Source organism: Podarcis filfolensis (genome assembly GCF_964270895.1).
Source record: "Podarcis filfolensis genome assembly, chromosome: 3".
Taxonomy (NCBI): Eukaryota; Metazoa; Chordata; class Lepidosauria; order Squamata; family Lacertidae; genus Podarcis; species Podarcis filfolensis.
The window spans coordinates 86,286,071-86,307,151 of record NC_139606.1 but is presented as its reverse complement, the minus strand read 5'-3'; the positions used below and the strand labels follow the sequence as shown (position 1 = coordinate 86,307,151).

Below are 21,081 nucleotides of genomic sequence, written 5' to 3'. Positions count from 1 at the left end.
CTCCCAGAGCATCAGAGAGCCGCCGGCGTCTTAGGGGAAGCCGCCAGGGTAGCTCGGAGCCGCTCCCCCCGCCTGGCCGAGTGTGGCCCAGCGCCGCTGCCGCCCACTTAACTTGCGCGCAGGCCGGTGAAGGCACGAAGCTGGCGATGTGCGGCTGCGGCGGGAGGTGCGGCCGGGCGACGCCGGGAGCCGCCTCGTCCTCGGGCCGCCGGCTTCCCGCCACGCCGCTCTTGCTGCTCGCCTACCTGAGCTACCTGCTGCTGGGCAGCGCCGCGTTCTGGGCGCTCGAGTCGCCCCGCGAGAGAGACATGGCGGGGCGGCTGCTGAGTGAGAAGTGGGACCTGCTGGAGAACTACACGTGCCTCGAGAGGGAGGACCTCGAGGACCTCGCCAAGGTACCGGGGGTACCGGGGTGGGGAGCGAGCCCGTTCCGCCGCCTCCGAGGAGAGCGTCGCCCCTGAGCCCCGGGGCAGTGAGGGGGACGACAGGACGGCGACGGCCGGGCTGGGCTGGGCCGAATCCCATGAGGGAAGGGAGGCGCCGGCTGCGTGCGAAACTTGTCCTCGCATGCTCCTTTCTCCCCTCAGGCCGTTGTTCTTTGTAGATACTTAATGTGGGGCTCTTACGGTTGAGGGAAGGGCGCTTTGCACGCGGGCAGAGGCACGCTCGTCTGCACGCGCTCCAAGGCTGGTCCTGACCCGAAAGGAGGTTGGGAGCGGGGAGAGAACTGGCTGATAGAGGACAGTATAATCGTGGGAATGTAGCAAGGAAGGTGCCTGGCGGGTGGGGAGGAAGTCTGTCCGGAAGAACTTTTGCAAAAAGGAAAAGTAGGAGTCCATGGACAGCCCAGCCCTTCTGGAAATACTAGGGTAGAGTGAAGCACTGCACATCCACGAAGATGGTTGGGACGATGGATGGGAAGGCAAAGAGAGCCCCCGAGAAAGGGTTCTGCGATAAGGAGTTTTCTGTAGAAACCAGGGGAGCCGCCTGTCCAAAAATGCAAGACTTTGAAGAAGACCACATTATACCTGAAACCAGTGCTATTTTTCTAGAAAAAGACGTGCTGGAGCTCGCCATGAGCCTTGTTCTGTTAGAATGGCAATGGCGCCCACCTGAGAGGTGCTGGAGCTGAGCTCTCCCTGAAAAAAAGCCCTGCCTGAAACAGTAGAGCAGCCATGGGGAATCTGTGGTCCTCCGGATGTTGGGCTACAACTCGCATCCACCTTGTTCATTGGCACTGCAGCTGGAGCTGGTGGGAGTTGGGAGTCCAAAAGCATCTGGAGGGCCAAAGGGTCTCCATTCCTCATCCCTAGTGTAGAAAGATACTGTGCAAGAAAGCTCCATCAGCCCTAGCTGGCATGTCCAAAGGTCAAGAGGTGGTGAGAGTTATGGTTCTCCCATCCTGCTGAAATGGAAGTATGTCACATGGGGCATGAGATGCTGAATGCATGTGAGCTGGGACATCTGAGAGTTTGAGCAGGAAGTCCTCAGTTCAGATGTTCCCTTAGTCATGAGCTTCTTCATTATCGCATTATCAGACAGAAGTACCGTGTCCCTAATGCAGTCAATCCAAATAGTGCCATCTTCTCATGGTACTACAAATCCAACCACAAACAAAATAATTAACCATTTGTCTCCTTTTATTGTTATGGAAAGCACCAAGTTGAAGAAGGCTGTTTTGTTGGTACTTCACATTCTGCTGCTTGAGCAAGGCTGCTTCACCCTCTGAGCTGGCCCTGGTCAGCTCACCCTCTGCAATATGGAGATGAGAATGCTGCCCTATGGGGTTGTTATAAGACATGGCAGGGAAAACAACTGATGTTTCTGGACTAGAACTCCCACCATCCCTGACTAATAATCATGCTGGCTAGGTCTGATGCAGTTCAATGACTTTTGGAGGGCCACAGGCTTCCTTTCCCTATTATAAGATTATAAGTCCTGAGAAATATACTTGAAGTACTGCTATGTAAATATAAATAGCTATTGCTATGAGCAAGACAAATGACCGTGGATTTTTTTAAAAAAATATCTCAGTGCTATTTTCTGTTAACATTGTTCCCATATTTGGATGTGACTGTCCCTGAAGAACTCATGGGAGAGCATGGCCAAAATGAAGTAGCATATAGAGATGTTAAGTCATATGTTGTGTTTCACATCACTTCTCCTAAGCTTAATGTTATTTTATTATTATTATTGATACACCACCTAATGTGTTCAACTGGCTTTACAAGATAAACAGAAAGGCAGGGCACTTGCAGTATAAAATGGTTTTTAGATACGATTTGGTAGGTGAAAATAACAAACAGCAGAGTTAATCGATGAGGAAGGATAAGGGTTAGAGAAAGCAGATCAATTGAAAAAAAGCAAAGAAGACTGTTTTCCACTTGTGATTTGCTACTGATTCTTTTGATCATAGCAATTACAAGCTGGACTCACTCTTTTGAGTCAACTGATATGTAGGCAATTTGGTGTACCCTCTGGGCTTCTACTCTTGCTTCTGGCACAGTCTGGTTTGAATTTTGTGGCTTAGTCTTTGGGAGAACCTTTCTGGGTGAGGGAGAGAAGTAGTTGATTTTGAGCTTGGTTGGTTTCATCTCATCCCACTGTTCTTTAGTCTTCCCTTTTCCGCAATAGGGAGACTGAGACATGACTAGCCCCCAATTATAATGCAGGAGGTGCATGAGATAGGCATGATTCACTGACTTGGTTTGCACATCACAGTAAGCCAAGCTATAGCACCTGCTTTCCTCCCTCCAGATCTTTTAGCATAGCACAGTGCAACAGCGGCTAAGCCAAGGTTTGGCTTAGCATGTCATTGAAAGGCAGGATCATGGTTAAGCTCTCTCTTCTTGGACCACAATCTATATACCAAGTTTCATAGCCTCCTTGGGAGCAGGAGCAGGTTTTGGTAATCCTTCGTAAGCATCATTGGGAACCCAATGATGCTTCCACGCATGTCTTGTTTGCGTATATGGTCTCACTGGTTTGATTTTCTTCCACATTATCAGTGTGGGAGAGAACCTTTCTTGTAGTAAAGACTCTAAGATAAGGAGCCAGTTAGGGTTTATGATGTTTCACCTATGTACCTGAAAAGACGCATTAAGATTAATATTCACCCCAATATATTGTTGTTACTTATCTGTGTTAATAATGTGGAGAAATAATAACTTTCATTTGGAAAGGGCAAGGTCCATCTAACTTCAAAACAATCTTAATCACCACTACACCATAATAATCTGGCACTCAGATGCAGGTACTCCAGCAAAGAAACTTTGATTTCAGATATGGCTTATAAAGTAATCCTCTCCAAGGCTTTTTAGAAGACCCTGAAAACTATCACCCAATAATGCCTGGCTCATATGTCGCATTGAACCATAGTTTATTTTATCTTTGGTTTAATGAGAACACAAAGTATGTTTGTTCATACTGCTGAAATCATGGGTGCTTCACTCCACCCCCATTGCCGGGAAACAAGCCGTGGTCTCACTTAGTGCTGCACCTGAACCTGGATTTGTGGTTGGTTCCTCTCAGTAACCAAAGTTTGCTTTGGACTTAGCACTTGTTTGTTTGAAGGAAACCAACCATGAGCCCAGGATTGGAGGTAATGCAAAGGCAGGCCATGGTTTGCTTTCCAGCTGCAAAGGAAGACTGCAACACCCATGGTTTCAGCAGTGCACACAGGTACACTGAGCATTCATATTAAACCACAGGGTCTTGCAACTATGGCTTAATGTGATGTGTGAACAAGGGCTAAGTCATCTTGATATTCCCACAAAAAATATGTTCAGTATCTTTTAAATAAATGAGAAGTGCTGCTTAATGGAGGCTATGACATTCCTGATTCATTATCCCAAGATTACTGTCCAGATTTGGAATCTATTCTAACATTAGATCTATTAGTTACAGTAAGATAAAGTGATGATGCTTGCCAGAAGACATAAGAAACAGATCCTGGATGGTCATTATCATCTATCAGTGTCGTTTATTTAATGCTTAAGGCTTCATTTTTTGTAATAATGGGCCCATTTTGAGGCAATTTAAATTTTATCTACTCATTCATTGGGGTCTATAAAGATGCTTTATTATACTAAGGGTCATTGTTTGTTAGAAGGGAGGATAAAAAATTGTTGCTAAGAACATATCTTGCTTGTCATGTGGTGAAGCAATTTGTGTAGCTCTAATGTATGTGTTCCTACATCAACTATTTGGGAGTCACATAGGGCACCTATTGCATTACTTAAAATTGAAGTAGGTCTCCCTTCTTTAAAAACACGCGTTCTTAAATCCATGATTCCATACTGGAAAAAGCTGCTGCTGTTTGATAAACATTTATAACAAAACAATTTTTAAACCTGCAGAACCAAGAAGGCTGGCAGCAATGTTGTAATCAATCCATGTTACCAGTTTCCTCTGCAATGTCATCACAGGACATATCTCACCATAAAATCCATGGTGCAATTAAGATGCCAAAATGGACCTAGAATTCTTCAAGTCCTCTGTTTGGTATATCAGAATTAAGTCCAACCATAAAAGGGCTGCTTATGTGTTGGAATTAACTCTTTGAACTGTGTTTACTCAGCCTAGATTCCTGGCAAAACAAAGAAAGGGGGAAACTGAGGCATGGAGAGGGGAGGTACTGGGAGGGAGGGAGGGGAACCCACAGGCATGTCATGGCAGTACCTCTCCCTCCAGTTTATCCTCCCTACAAAGTTACCATTCAAGCTCTGAGGTGGATTTCTGCAAGAGCTATTGGATTCCAAGTCTTGGCCCAGTCTGTGCATCTCATATGCCCCTAACAGCTCAGACTGTTGCCACAGGCCAGAGAGATATACGTCGTCTTGTCAGAGGCCAAGAATCCGACCAGAGCTATAGCTTTTCCCTGGGAAGGTGGCAGCATATTGCCAGCTTCCAAATTCACAGAACTAATTAAAGCCATTATCACACACAGGCTGGCCCTATAAAGTATTGCCAGGGCAACTAAGAACAGGGACTGTTCTCTTCATTTCAGCATTTTATTATAAAATATATATTTCCTTGTATATTAATAAAGCAGGATGGACCAAGAGCAAGCGTGGATCAAAAATCAATAGTGCAAATATAACTAATAACTTAATTTCCCTTCTCTGTTATGTCCCAACATCTTAATTAAGCTTTAGCAGGTGGAACAAAGTGTCACCTCATGCATGAATAGGGAAAGTATAAACAGGGGAAACAAAGGCTTCTCTCTGCCTAGTCAAAGGATCACTGTGAAAGAGGCAGCTATCTGTTCAAATTTATATCCCATCTTCTTTCCATGGAGTGGTTTATGTGATTCTCCCCTGCCCTCTGTAGTCACAGCTACCCTATGATGAGGTTACCAGATTTTTTAAAATTAATCTGGGGGCACTTTTCAACTTCCTACTAAATAGATGGATTTTGTCAGGGGACTGATTTGTAAATCTGGGGACTGTCCCCAGGAAACGGGGATGTCTGGTAACCTTACCCTATGAGCTAAAAGGTAGCAATTAGGGCTTTGTGCGTGCGCGCACACACACCAGTTTAAAATGGATGTGTGCACGTTTGTTTGGTTTTTACACTGTCAACACAACGTTGTCCTTATTCAAGTGGTAGCCTGCACTTCCCCGCCCCCTTTAAATTTTGGTTTTCCCAATTTGTGGATATTGCATAAGTGGATGCACATTATTTGGGTACTTTTTAAAACATGTATGGTGACATTTCGCTGGATGCCATCTGTCACTCCACCCCCACCTTCCCTTGGCAGGTGCTCCTCAGTGGGCTAGTGGGGCTCTTTTGGGGTATTTCATTTTTGTAATGGCTTCAGATACACAAACAAATAATATTTGTATTTAACACACACTTAAAAAAAATAATAACCCATTGTTCTGTGCAAATCTTGTATATGGAAAAACTTGTATACAGTGGTGCCCCGCAAGACGAATGCCTCGCAAGACGAAAAACTCGCTAGACGAAAGGGTTTTCCGTTTTTCGAGCTGCTTCGCAAGACGAATTTCCCTATGGGCTTGCTTCGCAAGACGAAAACGTCTTGCAAGTTTGTTTCCTTTTTCTTAAAACCGTTAATACTGTACAGTTGCGACTTGACTTCGAGGAGCAACTCATAGCAAGCGGTGTGGTAGCCTTTTTTGAGGTTTTTGAAGACTTTGGTGATTTTTGAAGCTTTTCCAAAACTTCTTTTGCAGCCATTTGGTAAGTTAAACTTTTAAAACTTTTTTGGGGTTTTTTGGATTTTGGGTTGGGGTGTTTGGAATTCAAGGACTTGGTGTTGGGGAGGGGTTTGCAAGAATCTGGAAGCTTGTGTGGGTTTTTTCTGCATTTTTATGATTTTCTGTGACCATTGGGCCACTCTGCTGTTTTTTTAAAAAAATTCTGGGTTTGAATTTCTGTGTGCTGGGTGACTGGGGGAACAGTTGGGGAGGGGTTTGCAAGAATCTGGAAGCTTGTGTGGTTTTTTTCTGCATTTTTATGATTTTCTGTGACCATTGGGCCACTCTGCTGTTTTTTTAAAAAAATTCTGGGTTTGAATTTCTGTGTGCTGGGTGACTGGGGGAACAGTTGGGGAGGGGTTTGCAAGAATCTGGAAGCTTGTGTGGTTTTTTTCTGCATTTTTATGATTTTCTGTGACCATTGGGCCACTCTGCTGTTTTTTTAAAAAAAATTCTGGGTTTGAATTTCTGTGTGCTGGGTGACTGGGGGAACAGTTGGGGAGGGGTTTGCAAGAATCTGGAAGCTTGTGTGGTTTTTTTCTGCATTTTTATGATTTTCTGTGACCATTGGGCCACTCTGCTGTTTTTTTAAAAATAATTCTGGGTTTGAATTTTGAAATGCTCTTTACAGTATGTGTGACTTTAAAGAGCACTTAATAAACTCTTGTTGTACCAAATTTGGCTTTGTTTGGACTTTTTTTGACCATAGGAACGCATTAATTGAATTTCAATGCATTCCTATGGGATTTCGTGCTTCGCAAGGCGAAAAATTCGCTAGATGAAAAAACTCGCGGAACGAATTAATTTCGTCTTGCGAGGCACCACTGTACAAATAGTAATCATAATGGCCATGTGCACAAGAAACAAATACCTGTGTGCATGCCCTTGGTTTCCAGAATTCAGGAAGGGTGGGCTATTAGCAAGGCAGGGTATGTCACACACACTGTAACACTCTTTAAATTAACTTATTAAATAAGCTGTTATGTGTATGTCTGTTATATTGGATATTAAAGCAAAGTAAGAAATTGGCTGCTGGCACAGTTGAACAAATGCTTCCAGACGTGCCCACAATGCAAATCAGGTTTCAGGGAAGGTGGGAAGTACTAATTGTGGGAGGTGGGGCAATGCACAGTGCACATATATCCAAGCATTGCCCACTAGCGTGGATGGGAAGCGCTGAGATAGAGTTCAACTGACAGTATTTGCATGTGGAAAAATGTGTAAAAAAAAATACTCAGAGAAAAATTGGATCTGTGTGACCCATATGCACATTAACCCTTTGGTGTATGCACAGTTTAACTCAAGATCACCCAGTGGCAAAAAACTATGATGGGGCTTTACTCCTCAGTAACTAGCCACATTTACAGGGCATCTCCTTACTGCTTCTGTGCTCCCTACACCTCTGGCTGTTGTAACTACTGTGGAGTAATTATGCCATATGACTACTACTAAGTAATTTCCATGTTCCATATATACTGTGGTCTGCATGTTCAAGCTGAAAACTGCCCCATCCCATTATTTATTAAGAGTATTTTTACCTGACCTTTATCATATGATCCTAAGGCAGACTTCAATGCAGTTAAAAACACTAAAACAGCAGCAGTTACAATGCATTTTAAAGAACAGGGTGAAAACACAACCTATCCTTAAAATTGCTATACATAAAAAGCCCCATGGAGCCACCTATGATAGCCCCTTAAGAGCAGGCATGGGCAAACTCTGGCCCTCCAGATGTTTGGGACTACAACTCCCATCATCCCTGACCGCTGGTCCTGTTAGCTAGGGATGGTGGGAATTGTAATACCAAACATCTGGAGGGCCGGAGTTTGCCTATGCCTGCCTTAGAGGAAGGAGTCTATTCATGTTTTAAATATGTGCCATGCCAGAAAAGCAAGTTCTGATCTTGCCTTGGTCTGACGGTCTCCAGGGTGACTTAGCTGCCTTGTTGCCAGAAACTCTCACTCTTATTCCTTCTTATCTCTTTGCAGGGCATCATCCAGGCCTACAAGAGTGGGCTTTACCTTAAGGGAAACACGAGCCTGGGCAGATGGGACTTTGTTGGCTCCTTCTTCTTCTCTGTTTCTGCAGTAACAACCATCGGTAGGAAATGTTCTGAGAAAATTGCGTAAAACCAGTTATAGAAACAGCCTTTCCCCCTTCTTCCTTGGCAGAGGCGCCACCTTCAGGAAGCAAGGTTAGCCTACAAATGGGCAGATTCCTGTATTGCTTTGTCTTATGTTCCTGTGAGGCATCTGAATTCCACACAGAGACAGTAAACCCTGGGTTATGGAATGGAAACACACAATTATGCCTGTTGTTTTGTTTTTTTAAACTGTGGTACAAGCTTCTAGGGAACGGTGTGAAGTATGAGGGGAGAAAATAAATTTCAGGAAGGCTGACCTTCTCTCTCATCAGCCAAGAATGGAATGCCCTGTGCTTCCTAGCAAATTACCTTTATTAATCTATACTATATCTCTGGAGGTATCTGATCCCCAAATGTTTCATCCTCCCACTGTGATCCGAGTAGAAGGGGGCAAAAGGAAGAGTGGCCCTTCCCCTGATAAAGTTTGCTGTGATAATCTAAATTTGTACACCTTGGAGGAGCAGATAGTAAAGAGAGAGGAAACTTATGGCTTAAACCAGTGGTTCTCAAACTTCTTTCTCTAGGCCACACATAAATACAGTGGACGCTCAGGTTGTGAATGTGATCCATGCGGGATGCATGTTCGCAACCCGCAGTGACACGTCTGCACACGCGTGGGTTGTGATCTGGCGCTTCTGCGCATGCGCGACCCCAAACCTGGAAGTAACCCGTTCCAGCACTTCCGGGTTTTGGCGGGTCCGTAACTCAGCCTGAAGCGTCTGTAACCCACGGTATGACTGTAATAAAATTTTGCTCCCACCACACCAAAAATTTTATTGATAAGAAATACACTGGAAGACAAAAAGAAACTTAGCTATGCTTGGTTGTACACCTTGGAGAAGCAGATAGCAAAGACAGAGAAAACTTATGGCTTAAAGAACACAAGTATTTATAATATGATTATGGGACATCCAGAAAGTATAAAACAATGCAGCCACATAAGAACACAAATCATTCCCAAAATATAAACACACCACTTACAAATGTACTTTAAGTATGTGTACAAAATGACATGTATGAGAATGCTTTCCCCAGGTAATCTCATTTATATTAGGTCTAATTTGAGACAAACAAACTCCATTTTTCATCTCCAGTCCATGTGAATCTGAGGCTTGGATAGCTATCCACATATGGTCGACAGAATTTCTTGTTTGGAGGTTTCCTTGGGGTTGCTACGGGAGTCAAATGAGCCTTGTCAAGCGCTCTGTCTGAATGGCAATTTTGGATCACAACCAGGATTGGTCTCAGTATTTCTTGATGTTCTTGCTCTCATTTTGAAAAGATATCAATCTGTATTCTGCAGATTAAGAAAAAAAATATTATACTATACTATATTACACTGAGGGACACTGGTGGCGCTGTGGGTTAAATCACAGAGGCTAGGACTTGCCGATCAGAAGGTCAGTGGTTCGAATCCCCATGACAGGGTGAGCTCCCGTTGCTCGGTCCCTGCTCCTGCCAACCTAGCAGTTCGAAAGCACGTCAAAGTTCAAGTAGATAAATAGGTACTGCTCCAGCAAGAAGGTAAATGGCGTTTCCGTGCACTGCTCTGGTTCGCCAGAAGCGGCTTAGTCATGCTGGCCACATGACCCAGAAGCTGTACGCCAGCTCCCTCGGCCAATAAAGCGAAATGAGCGCCCCAGCCCCAGAGTCGTCTGCGACTAGACCTAACGGTCAGGGGTCCCTTTACCTTTTTATATTACACTGAAACATTTGAATGTTTCTTTGATTGTCCTTGAATCTTCTCGCAACACTGGCCATCCTCTCCTGCCACACCAGTGTGGCACTCCACACCCTTTGAGTACCACTGGCTTAAGCTAACAAACTAATCTTTTAACTGCTTACTGACATCAGTTCAGATCTGATATTCTCTATCACTGGTTTACCAATGGCTTCCAGTTGTTCTTCTGGCTCATCTAACTTCAGGGAAGCGGCAGGACCTTTTCAGTCGTGGTTCCTGTGTTAGGTGAGTCTCTCTCCAAAGAGACTTCACACTTCCAGTCCATTGGTTTTTAGGAGATCGATATAAACCTTTTGTGGATTTTAATTTGTTTTCCAAGTTGTCCTGAGGTTTCAAGAAACTACTTTGTTCTTCTGGTTTAACAGATTATGATTTTATTGGTTTTGTTCTATTGATGGTCTTTGCAAGTTGTTATCTGGGGGCTGCTTTAGGAGCCATAGAGTGCCATGTAAATTTCATAAAGAAACCAGCTGTAACTATTTATAAGTAAAGTGCTTCTCAACTTGTCTTCTCTGGCATTCTTTCCCTTTTGACAAACTGCATGAATAGCCTTAATGTGGGCTGAAAAGGGTCAGTCATTTATTTTAGGGATTGCCTAAGGGTGATAATATATTCCCATGTTTGTGTCATCCTACTTGGTTCTCTTTGATGTTTGGGTGTGTGTTTTTTTGATATACATTTACGCACATGCCCCACAAACCCGACATTGTTTCTCCTAGACTCACTGATGTAAATGGGCTGACGTCAAAAATGCCCAAACAGCCTATAGAAAACTCTTCAATGCTCTCATGATTGCTTCTGTTTCTTCATGTGGTGCCTCTGATCACATTTTTTTAATCTGGGCATGTGGCCATGAATGCTCTGTGTATCTGAGACTCAAACTACGCACGACAGCAGTAGCAGCTCCATTTGTGGGTCCCCCGGTTACATATAAAGTGGAATTACAAATGCATTTTTATTAATTTATTTATTTATTTATTTATTTATTGCGCAAAAGAGCTCATAGAGTGAGGGAAACTGAATCTTCCCTGCACTTAGTGCTTGGCTTCATGTAGCCTTTCTTCCTGGAACAGTGTCAGAAACTCAGATATATAAGCTAATCACCAAATGACACCTTGAACTTAGATTGTGGTTGATGCTTTATATTTTAAAGAAAACATCTCAAAGGGGTTTACAACACTTTCAAACATCAAATAAGACAATCCAGAATAAAACAAATTCAAGCTTCAAGGAAGCTATTTCAGATCCTTCTCTAAGTGACATTTTGCTTTCCCCATACTTATTTACCTTCTTAATTTATATAGCTGCCCCATATCAGAAGAACTCTAGGAAGCCAGTGGGGTATAGTGGTTAGAGTGTTGGACTAGGACCTGGGAGGTCAGGGTTCAATTCCGCACTCAATCATGAAGCTCACTGGGTCACAACCTCTTGACCTACCTCACAGGGTTGACGTAGAGATTAACCGAGGACATGGGTGAACCATGTACTCCTTGGAGAAAAAGATGGGATATAAATGCAGTAAGTAAACTCTTCTGCTTATTTGCCTAAAAAGCTGAAAGGTGGGCAGCCAGATGGAGATGCCAGTCGCCAACCTGGCATCATCCAGAGATTATGTGGTTACAATTGGACCCACACCAGTTGAATAATGTGCCTGGTGCCTGGGGAGTTTTTAACATTGCTCTGGAACCAAGCTGGGCAGAAAATGACCCTGGAGAGAAGCTATAATACAGGGCAGAGAGTTTAGCACCCCACTTGAATGGCCCTTTTGTTGCAAACATTGTTGCAAACAGGAGATCCCACTCCCCTAGTTTATACATGGGAGCAGTTCTGCCATCAAATCTAGTGTGAGCCTGAGCTGTTTCTTTTGTTTTTGTGCAAAAATTTTTTAAAAAATATATTTTTACATTCCACAACATGTGCATATAAACTGTGCAGCAGTCCTCACACTGGAAAGTACACCCACCTGCATACAGCTCTGCACATGAAATTGTACAAGGAGCAGTCCTCTTGCCTCTGCCTTCTTACAAGTCACAAGATGGCAGTACTACATCATGCTATGTCTGGCATGCTGCAAGTTTTTTACTTCTTACTTCTCACTAGTGTTGATTTCAAAGCAGACAGGAAGCTTTTTAATATAGGAGTATAACAATCCAAACAACAGGATTTTCTCTCCTAACTGCAGTATATCGTGCTAGGGGAATAGTGACTTTCTTCCCCTTCTGGCTGACTTTCTAACTCAGTGATGAAAGGTTTACTTATACTCTTTTAAGTAAACCTTTCATCACTGAGTTAGAAAGTCAGCCAGAAGGGGAAGAAAGTCACTATTCACCTAGCATGATATACTGCAGTTAGGAGAGAAAATCCATAGCAATCATTAAGAGATTGGAGATCAGTTATTCTCCTTGCTGAAATTAACAAGGAAACGGAATTCAAGCCATTCTTCCATGAAGGTATCCTTCCTAAGTTTCCCGTTCACCATTTGACATTGTTGTGTCAATTTTTCTGTGAGAACAAGGTACGCACCAATTCTTTATTGCCTCCCTGAACAAAGCTGGCCCCATGTTCAGCTGAATTGCTACCACTGTGAGAACCGTAAAGATCAAACAAAAAACTTTGTACCCTCCAGCACTTCCACTGTAAGTGTATAACATCTTGCACCCCTTCTAACCGAGTGGTGATAGGATTTCATTGATGTGGTTGCAATCAGACAGGGGTCAGGTACCATAATATATGTATGATCTTTAAAGCAGATTACTTTATTCTGGTGGAGAAGGAGCGAAAGGGAGATCTAGGCCACGGTGAGTCTCCAATCCCCTTCAGAGATCTGTGTCTTTAAGTCTCCCTCCCAAACCATTCCTGGTCTCCTGCTTGAGCTCCTAACTTAAAAGGAGCTGTGTATCAGCTGTCTCCAGGGTTAGCCACATGAGGCCAGAATACATTCATTCAGTTAAATACTTGCTGCTTTCTGGGTGTAAATCTGATGTGAAATTGTGTGCACATTGTAAAGCTTTGTGTGGCATCCAGATGGGCATCCCCAGTCAGATTGGGAGGTACATGCTCATTCTATGGAAAACAGCCCTGTGCGGGCAACAGCAGCTGCACATCTGCTTTGCATCAGTGGTTTCTCATCCTGGAAGTTGGGTGAGTTGGGCTTTAGTTGGGCTGAGTTGAAAAATGTAGGGGATTGGAGAAGAGGGAAGAAAAATGTCCTGCTCTTTGCCCCTTTTGAGAAAGTTTCTAAATTTCCTGCAGGACATATTCCTGTATTTAGCAATATATGTATTTAATTTATAGTGAAGAAAAACTTTAAAGGAAGGGGTGGCATTTTTAAAAAGGTTTGACCACAAGCACAGAATTTGATCACCCTCCCTTCGTTTGTTGGACACACTTTGTTACTATAACAAACCACTAGATGGCAGTACAAGCTTGGTGGGAAGGATCTGACAAGTAGCGATCAGTCTTCCAGGACTTGTTCACTGTAAGCATAACTTTTTGAAAACAGTGGTATAAGGGTGATAAGCATTATTCTAATACCCACGGATTATGCATCTAAATCAACGTTGCAGTCAATTTTGGTCGAGAGTTTTCCAATATATTTCAACAAAATATCAAGTTATTGTTTTCTATGCAGTGTAACTGATTTTTAATATTAATACACCTACCGGGTTTAGAATCATAGAATCATAGAATCATAGAGTTGGAAGAGACCACAAGGGCCATCGAGTCCAACCCCCTGCCAAGCAGGAAACACCATCAGAGCACTCCTGACATATGGTTGTCAAGCCTCTGCTTAAAGACCTCCAAAGAAGGAGACTCCACCACACTCCTTGGCAGCAAATTCCACTGTCGAACAGCTCTTACTGTCAGGAAGTTCTTCCTAATGTTTAGGTGGAATCTTCTTTCTTGTAGTTTGGATCCATTGCTCCGTGTCCGCTTCTCTGGAGCAGCAGAAAACAACCTTTCTCCCTCCTCTATGTGACATCCTTTTATATATTTGAACATGGCTATCATATCACCCCTTAATCTCCTCTTCTCCAGGCTAAACATGCCCAGCTCCCTTAGCCGTTCCTCATAAGGCATCGTTTCCAGGCCTTTGACCATTTTGGTTGCCCTCCTCTGGACACGTTCCAGTTTGTCAATTGAAGATTGAGATGCTCCCTGGATGTGATTTCCTGGCAATTCACGTAGCACATTATTACATCCAGCAAATCAGATGGGGATGAATTATTGAATGGCTTCCTTAACAAACAGCACAAGGCAAAGCAATATACCGGTATTAAATCTTGAGCTAACAAATTAGAGGGTAAAAGGACTGCAGTCAAGGGCAGTGTGGGGGACACTGGACTTGTTCACAAGGTCCTGACTTGCTATTCCTTTGCTTAGCAGCACCTTCTGTAGTAAGTGGGACTTAGAACCTGCATCTGCCAGAATGATACAGAGATGAGCAAAACAGGCTCATCTAAATTTGGACTAGGGATGCACACACACACTACCCCATTTGCAGCAGGAAAACATCAATTTTCTCAATCCATAATCATTCATGCTTATCCTCATCTGCTGCTTTCAGTCTAGATCAACTAAAGCATCCATAACAGATGCTTGAAAACCTCCAAGGAAAGAGAGTCCACAACCTTGTGAGGGAGTCCATTCCACAGTATTCCAGATGTGGTCCAGAGGTGGTACTATTACTGCCCTTGATCTGGATATTCTGCATCTGTTGATGCAGCCTACAATAGCACTACCTTTTTTTCCTTTCTTTTTTTTTTTGCTCCTTCCACACACTGTTGACTCATGTTCAACTTGTGGTCTACTAAGACCCCCAGATCCTTTTCACACATACTACTGGCAAGCCAGGTGTCCTTGCTTTCTTTTTGCATGAAGACAGAGGCAAAGTAAGTGTTGAGCAGTTACCCAATATCATTTCTCCATCTTCTCCACGCAGAGAGCTTACTACTTCCTTGTTCTTGTCCTTCCCCTTGCTTCGAACATAGCCAAAGAAACCTTTTAAAAATTATTTTTCACCACTCTTACAAGCCTGAGCTTGTTCTGAGTTTTGCCCTGTCTGACCTTCTCCCTGCAACTGTTGGCTCCTTCATGATTTCACCTTTCTTCCATTTCTTATACAGTGGTACCTCGGGTTAAGTACTTAATTCGTTCCGGAGGTCGTAACTTAACCTGAAATTGTTCTTAACCTGAAGCACCACTTTAGCTAATGGGGCCTCCTGCTGCTGCAGCGCCGCCGGAGCACAATTTGTGTTCTCACCCTGAAGCAAAGTTCTTAACCTGAATCACTATTTCTGGGTTAGCAGAGTCTGCAACCTGAAGCATATGTAACCTGAAGTGTATGTAACCCAAGGTACCACTGTACATGCCCTTCTTAAATCTCAGCTCCTATGTTTCATGAGCCTATAACTGGTATGATGGTAATACATGGTGCTTTTGCCCACGTGGTTCAAAGCAGCTTATGTGCATTAGAAGAAGAAGAAGAAGAGTTTGGATTTGATATCCCGCCTTTCACTCCCCTTCAGGAGTCTCAAAGCGGCTAACAATCTCCTTTCCCTTCCTCCCCCACAACAAACACTCTGTGAGGTGAGTGGGGCTGACAGACTTCAAAGAAGTGTGACTGGCCCAAGGTCACCCAGCAGCTGCATGTGGAGGAGCGGAGACGCGAACCCGTTCCCCAGATTACGTGACTACCGCTCTTAACCACTACACCACACTTAGTTTGGTAAGCAGCCCTGAAAGGAAGGCTAGTGTTACAGTGTCAGCATTATGTGAGCCTGAGCGACAGTCGCAAATGAATATATATATATATATATATATATATATATATATATATATATATACCCTTTTATCAAAAAGTACATCTTATGGTGATCTTATCAAAGTTGCACACAATGCAAAAGTACAGAATGTTAAGACAAAGTGTACAAAAAGTGAAATGCAATAGCTTCCTTATTTACTTACACCTGGGAACAGGCTTTTCAAAACTTCAGATAAAGTTGTTCTCCATCACATTATCATATCAACAAATATTCAACCCCATTTCTATAAATTCCTAGTTCTCTGTCTCAGTACAGGGTCACCAGACCCCAGCCGTTCAACACTTCTGAGTACTTTTTCTTATCCTGCTTTTCTTGCCATAGGCCACCCAGTGGGGTTAGATGTGCTTACAAAAGCGCCACCCCCACCCCCAATTGGAAACAGGGGCTCACTGGAGGATCCAGATGAGACAGGAGAGAGTTGGGGGAGTGGGACAGAGTGGGAGCTACTTTGCTTTCTTCAAGTCAAAGAGCTATGGTGAGAAATAGATGAGGGCAAGTTGAAGAACCCTAGAATTCAGTACAACATGACAGGCACTTTAGGAACAGCCTCCCCACCCCTCAACCACCATTTTCATGATCATTGACCTTCCACTGGACAAGGAAGTGCCCACCTAGGCTCATATTAAGTATTTGTTCATTTTCAGTGGAGAGTGGGAAAAACCAACTGGCTGGAGCTTGATTATATATTTATCTATAGGTCACCATGTTCCATTGTGGATTCCAGTTCTGCGGATAAATAAGGTCACATTATTTTCCTTCAGAACCAAGTAGTCCAGTTAACATTCATAAGACAAACACATGCATGTGCGTGCACACGTGCATATGTATATTCATTATACCATATTTATGTAAGTCAGTATCTTTAACTGAGACAGCTAACATAACCACAGGCTTTAGAAAATGTAAAATCATTGATTGTTAATTTGAAATGAAGTTAAAATGTTTCCAGTTACTGCACTGTTATTAGTAAACAATGGATTACTTGAAAAAACCCCAACTTTTGATTCCCTCTATTCAGTTTGATGTGTAAAATTGAGTTCAGCACTTAACCCTTGGTGCCCTGGCATCATGAACATATTGTGACATCGCCACAGTTCTGTTGCATGATTTAGATGGGACGGCCTAGTGGACAGTTTAACCAAATACATGCAGGTCCATTATTGAACTGCTTGTTATACAGAAATTCACTTATCCATACATGAGGAATTAGTACACAAACCTCTCTATACACACCACAGATTCAGATATCCAAACAGCCAGACCTGCGTGTAGTACTGTAAACCAACAAGCAGCCCTAAACAAACCTTTTTGGTGTTTTGCTGATCCAAGACAGAGTTTCGCCAGAAACCATGGTGGGAGGGATGGGAGACAAATCAATAAATCTGCCCTTTACTATCACTGTAACCTCTGATTTGATTGAATGATCAATAAGGTTGAAGTGCCATTTGGTTAAATTGAACTGTTCTGTGGCATTTTATGGACATTCCTGTGTGTCATCTCTGTGCACCCTGAGGTTGCTTTTAAAGCTTTCTCTCTCTCTCTCTCTCTCGATATATATGGACTTTCCTGTTTTCCCACATAATCTTGTTTTAGAACTACTTCTGTTTGTGTATTGTGGGTTGATGTGTCTTTAGTACAGTGCTTACCATCATCACTCCTTATGCTAACAAATGTGTAGGCCAATATAAACGCAGCTGATCAAAGAAAACCATACTTGCGGTGTAGTCACACCGCAATTCAGAATTCCCCTCTTCTAGAAAGCTCCATGGAACCCATTTTAACATTCTTTCAGGATACTAAAATGGAATTGGAACAGTACTGTGTGGGGTTTTGTTTTTTTAAAATCTATTGGGCTTTTTTTTTTCTTCTTCCCAGAATGCAAGGTTGCATCTTTAAACACACGCCTACTTTGAAATACTTTCCTGCTCATCAAAATGTGGTTGTTTTGAATGGACAGTGAGTTTTTTATATGGGGAAGTGTTTGATCATGTGCCCCACACAGACATTCTAAAATTGTGGAGACACAGGGAAATTGAACCATTTGCTTTTTCCATCTCACTGCTATCCAGATTTTTAAAAGGTGGGCAAATAAAAGCAAACAACTAGTAAAATCCAACATGGGAGCGGGGGAACATGTTAACAGTGCAATCTATTGTAGGATGCGAAATACATGGTTGTTATAGAGGACGACTCTAACAAACTTCCAAGAACTGCTCCTTGCAAGAACCAGGCCCCACAGAATGCAGTTTAAAGACTTATTTATGCTTCAATTTTGCTTTAGCTCCATAAATGTGTCTGCCATAATAGTGTTCACAGCCAATAGAAGTAAGTGTGCTATGAAGCCAGGTGACTTTTATTCTCAGTAATCATTGTGGTTTATATTGAATGCTTATGGTACCTGGCTAATCCTTTTTCCTTGCAGGCAGCCTGCTGCTTTCTCCCCACTATTTAAAGAGTACATGGTGGGGGGGGGGCATGGGGAGGAAAGAGCAAGCTGTTCCCACCAGGAAACACATGGTATTCTGGTTGTTTTGTTTTGCCATTCAGTCCAATTAACCTCCCCAACCAGAAGCAAACATCACATAGGTTTCAGAGAGTTACATCTATAGAATTAAAGTGGGCTTTCAGGGGAGTGTAGAGTCTGTTGAAGCCTTCAAGTGGGAACGTTTCCTAATTTTAGGACCCTTCTGTAATCTAGAGTGCTTGCTGTTGGCACCTGCCTCCGTACAGCCTTATCCCTTGTAACGCTGATGATGTTTGTAACGTTGGTTTGCTTGTGAACAAAAAAGTGGGTCTCAACAGATGCCTTGTGAGTTGGGGGAATGAGAATGGAGAGAGTCCAGCATTTATTTCATAGATGGAACTAGAGTTTGAAGAATGGGAAGTAGTTTTATATTGCATGTTTATTTACAAAAATACTACTAGAAATAATAATAAAAAGTGTCGCTAGAAATCATATCATATGACACTTTTTACTATTGTTAGTAATGCTCTTGAAAATATAGGAAAGGATCTGATGATCAGGTAGAAGAATGACTTGGGCTATTCCTGCCTGGCAGCTGCTGGGAGGTGTGGCATGATGCCATGAGCTATAGATGATGTACGTTAAACTTGAGTTTTACTGACCTCATGAGTTTTGTTTCATCGCTGCTACTTTTAACTGCTGTTTTTATTGTCATTGATTTTTGTTTGGTTTTATGGTGTTGATTTTTCATTGTCTCCCCCCTCCCCACCATTTGTATTTTTGTTATGCACTGCTGAATGTAAGATGTAAGCATACAAATGTTTGGGGGGGTGAGTAAGTATTTTGACCACATTCCTAAATCCAATTGCTCTGGAGTGAGTCCTAGTAATATTCCAGCGATCCTTTACTTCTAAACATGCATCGGTTATGATGGAAACCTAGTAAAATTGGTTGTTTTATCTACCTGAATACAGCTGATATATCCTTGGCTGGTAGATACACAGTACTGAACACACAAATACAAATTTGTTGACCCTAAATGTGAGACTTCTGTCTCACCACATCCATGCAATAATAGAATTAGAATATCCATGTCAATATCTGTTACTTCAGGCATCTAATAACCTTTTGATCTTTTAGCTTTTTGTACAGGTTGGCTTCACATATACAGTGGTACCTCAGGTTAAGTACATAATTCGTTCCTGAGGTCTGTACTTAACCTGAAACTGTTCTTAACCTGAAGCACCACTTTAGCTAATGGGGCCGCCGTGCCGCCGGAGCACGATTTCTGTTCTCACCCTGAAGTAAAGTTCTTAACCCGAGGTACTATTTCTGGGTTAGCGGAGTCTGTAACCTGAAGCGTATGTAACCCGAGGTACCACTGTATTAGCTTACCTCTGAGGTGATGGGTGAGAACCTTGCTTCACTTAATGGAAGCTGGGATTTTCTGATAAGGCCACACAAGTACCTCCAGGGCTGCATACAAGCTGTGAGCCTCGTGCCACATATCCTTAACCTCTGACCCTCTTCTTTTGGCCAGATAACACTGAAACAGATTTATGTTTTTACAGCCGCGTTCTTTTAAACTAACTATCAACTTTCTCCTTCCAGGTTATGGTAACCTGAGTCCCAGCACGGAGGCTGCACAAGTCTTCTGCATCTTCTTTGCTCTTTTTGGGATTCCTTTGAACCTTGTCCTCCTCAACAGGATAGGACAGCTGATGCTCTCTGGTGTTCAGCTGTGCGCCTTTCACCTGGGTGAGAAGTTTCACTGGCAGGTAAACAGCAAGGGTGCTTTACTGCTCATTTTTGTCAGCATGGGTGAGTTGTTTAGGTGCAGATAAAAGTGACATGTCTTTGACTTAAGTCTGTAGCAGGCCAATCAGCTGGCCCGATAATGCAACAGTATGGTGTCTTAACCCACAGAATGGCTTGTGATTCTGATGTACAGATTCTTCTCATTGCAATACAGTAGGTGGGGCAAACCTTTGGCCCTCCAGATGGTGTTGAACTACAACTCCCATCAGTCCCAGAAAGCATGGCCAATGATATAGTTCAGGAACCACTGGAGGGCCACAGGTTCCCCACACCCTGCAACATGGCCTCCAGAGGCTATGTATAACACTTGCTTCTCTCTGTGTTTAAGTGACCAGCTGAGGGCAAAACTAACAATGCTAGGCATGTTTACTCAGAAGTAAGTCCTATTGAATTCAATGGGACTTACTCCCTGGTAAGTATATGTAGGACTGCAGTCCTGGGAACATTTTTGATTTGTGGCTGAAAATGGCAGCACACTGAATAGTTATGAGACCAAAGCACAGACTTGTTTGTTGCCGCATCATTTCTTATTGCAATTCCTACATCAGTAATAGCAACAGGGCTGCCCCTGAGGGAGATCAATAGGGTAATTATAAAGGCAGAGGGCAAAGTGCATGACACAACAGCTCTCTTCTCCAACAAGCATATGATCAGGGAGCTCAGGGACACTACCATCTACCAGCATATGCTGCCCGAGGCAGTTGCCTCACCAGCCTAATGGTAGAACCAGCCCTGTAAATTATAGTTATTATTTCTGGTACTAAAAGGGATGTGGGTGGCGCTGTGGGTTAAACCACAGAGTCTAGGACTTGCCGATCAGAAGGTCGGCGGTTCAAATCCCCGCGACGGGGTAAGCTCCCGTTGCTCGG

At 43.1% G+C, this 21,081-nt stretch overlaps 1 protein-coding gene and 1 long non-coding RNA gene across 2 annotated transcripts in view; one reads left to right on the top strand and one right to left on the bottom strand.

Annotated features, from left to right (window-relative positions):
* The first annotated feature begins 11 nt into the window (after positions 1-11).
* KCNK17 (potassium two pore domain channel subfamily K member 17) overlaps positions 12-21,081 on the top strand; it is a 35,521-nt gene continuing 14,451 nt past the window's right edge. The window contains exons 1-3 of the mRNA XM_083604617.1: positions 12-395; positions 8,210-8,321; positions 20,006-20,172. Coding sequence (XP_083460743.1) covers positions 147-395; positions 8,210-8,321; positions 20,006-20,172 — 528 coding nt within the window. The 5' untranslated portion in view covers positions 12-146. The remainder of the gene's footprint in view (positions 396-8,209; positions 8,322-20,005; positions 20,173-21,081) is intronic.
* LOC310758429 lies at positions 14,247-17,649 on the bottom strand. The gene is made up of 3 exons (XR_014545774.1): positions 17,577-17,649; positions 14,470-14,526; positions 14,247-14,344 (listed from the first exon to the last, which is right to left on the bottom strand). It is a non-coding gene; the product is annotated as an uncharacterized lncRNA (long non-coding RNA).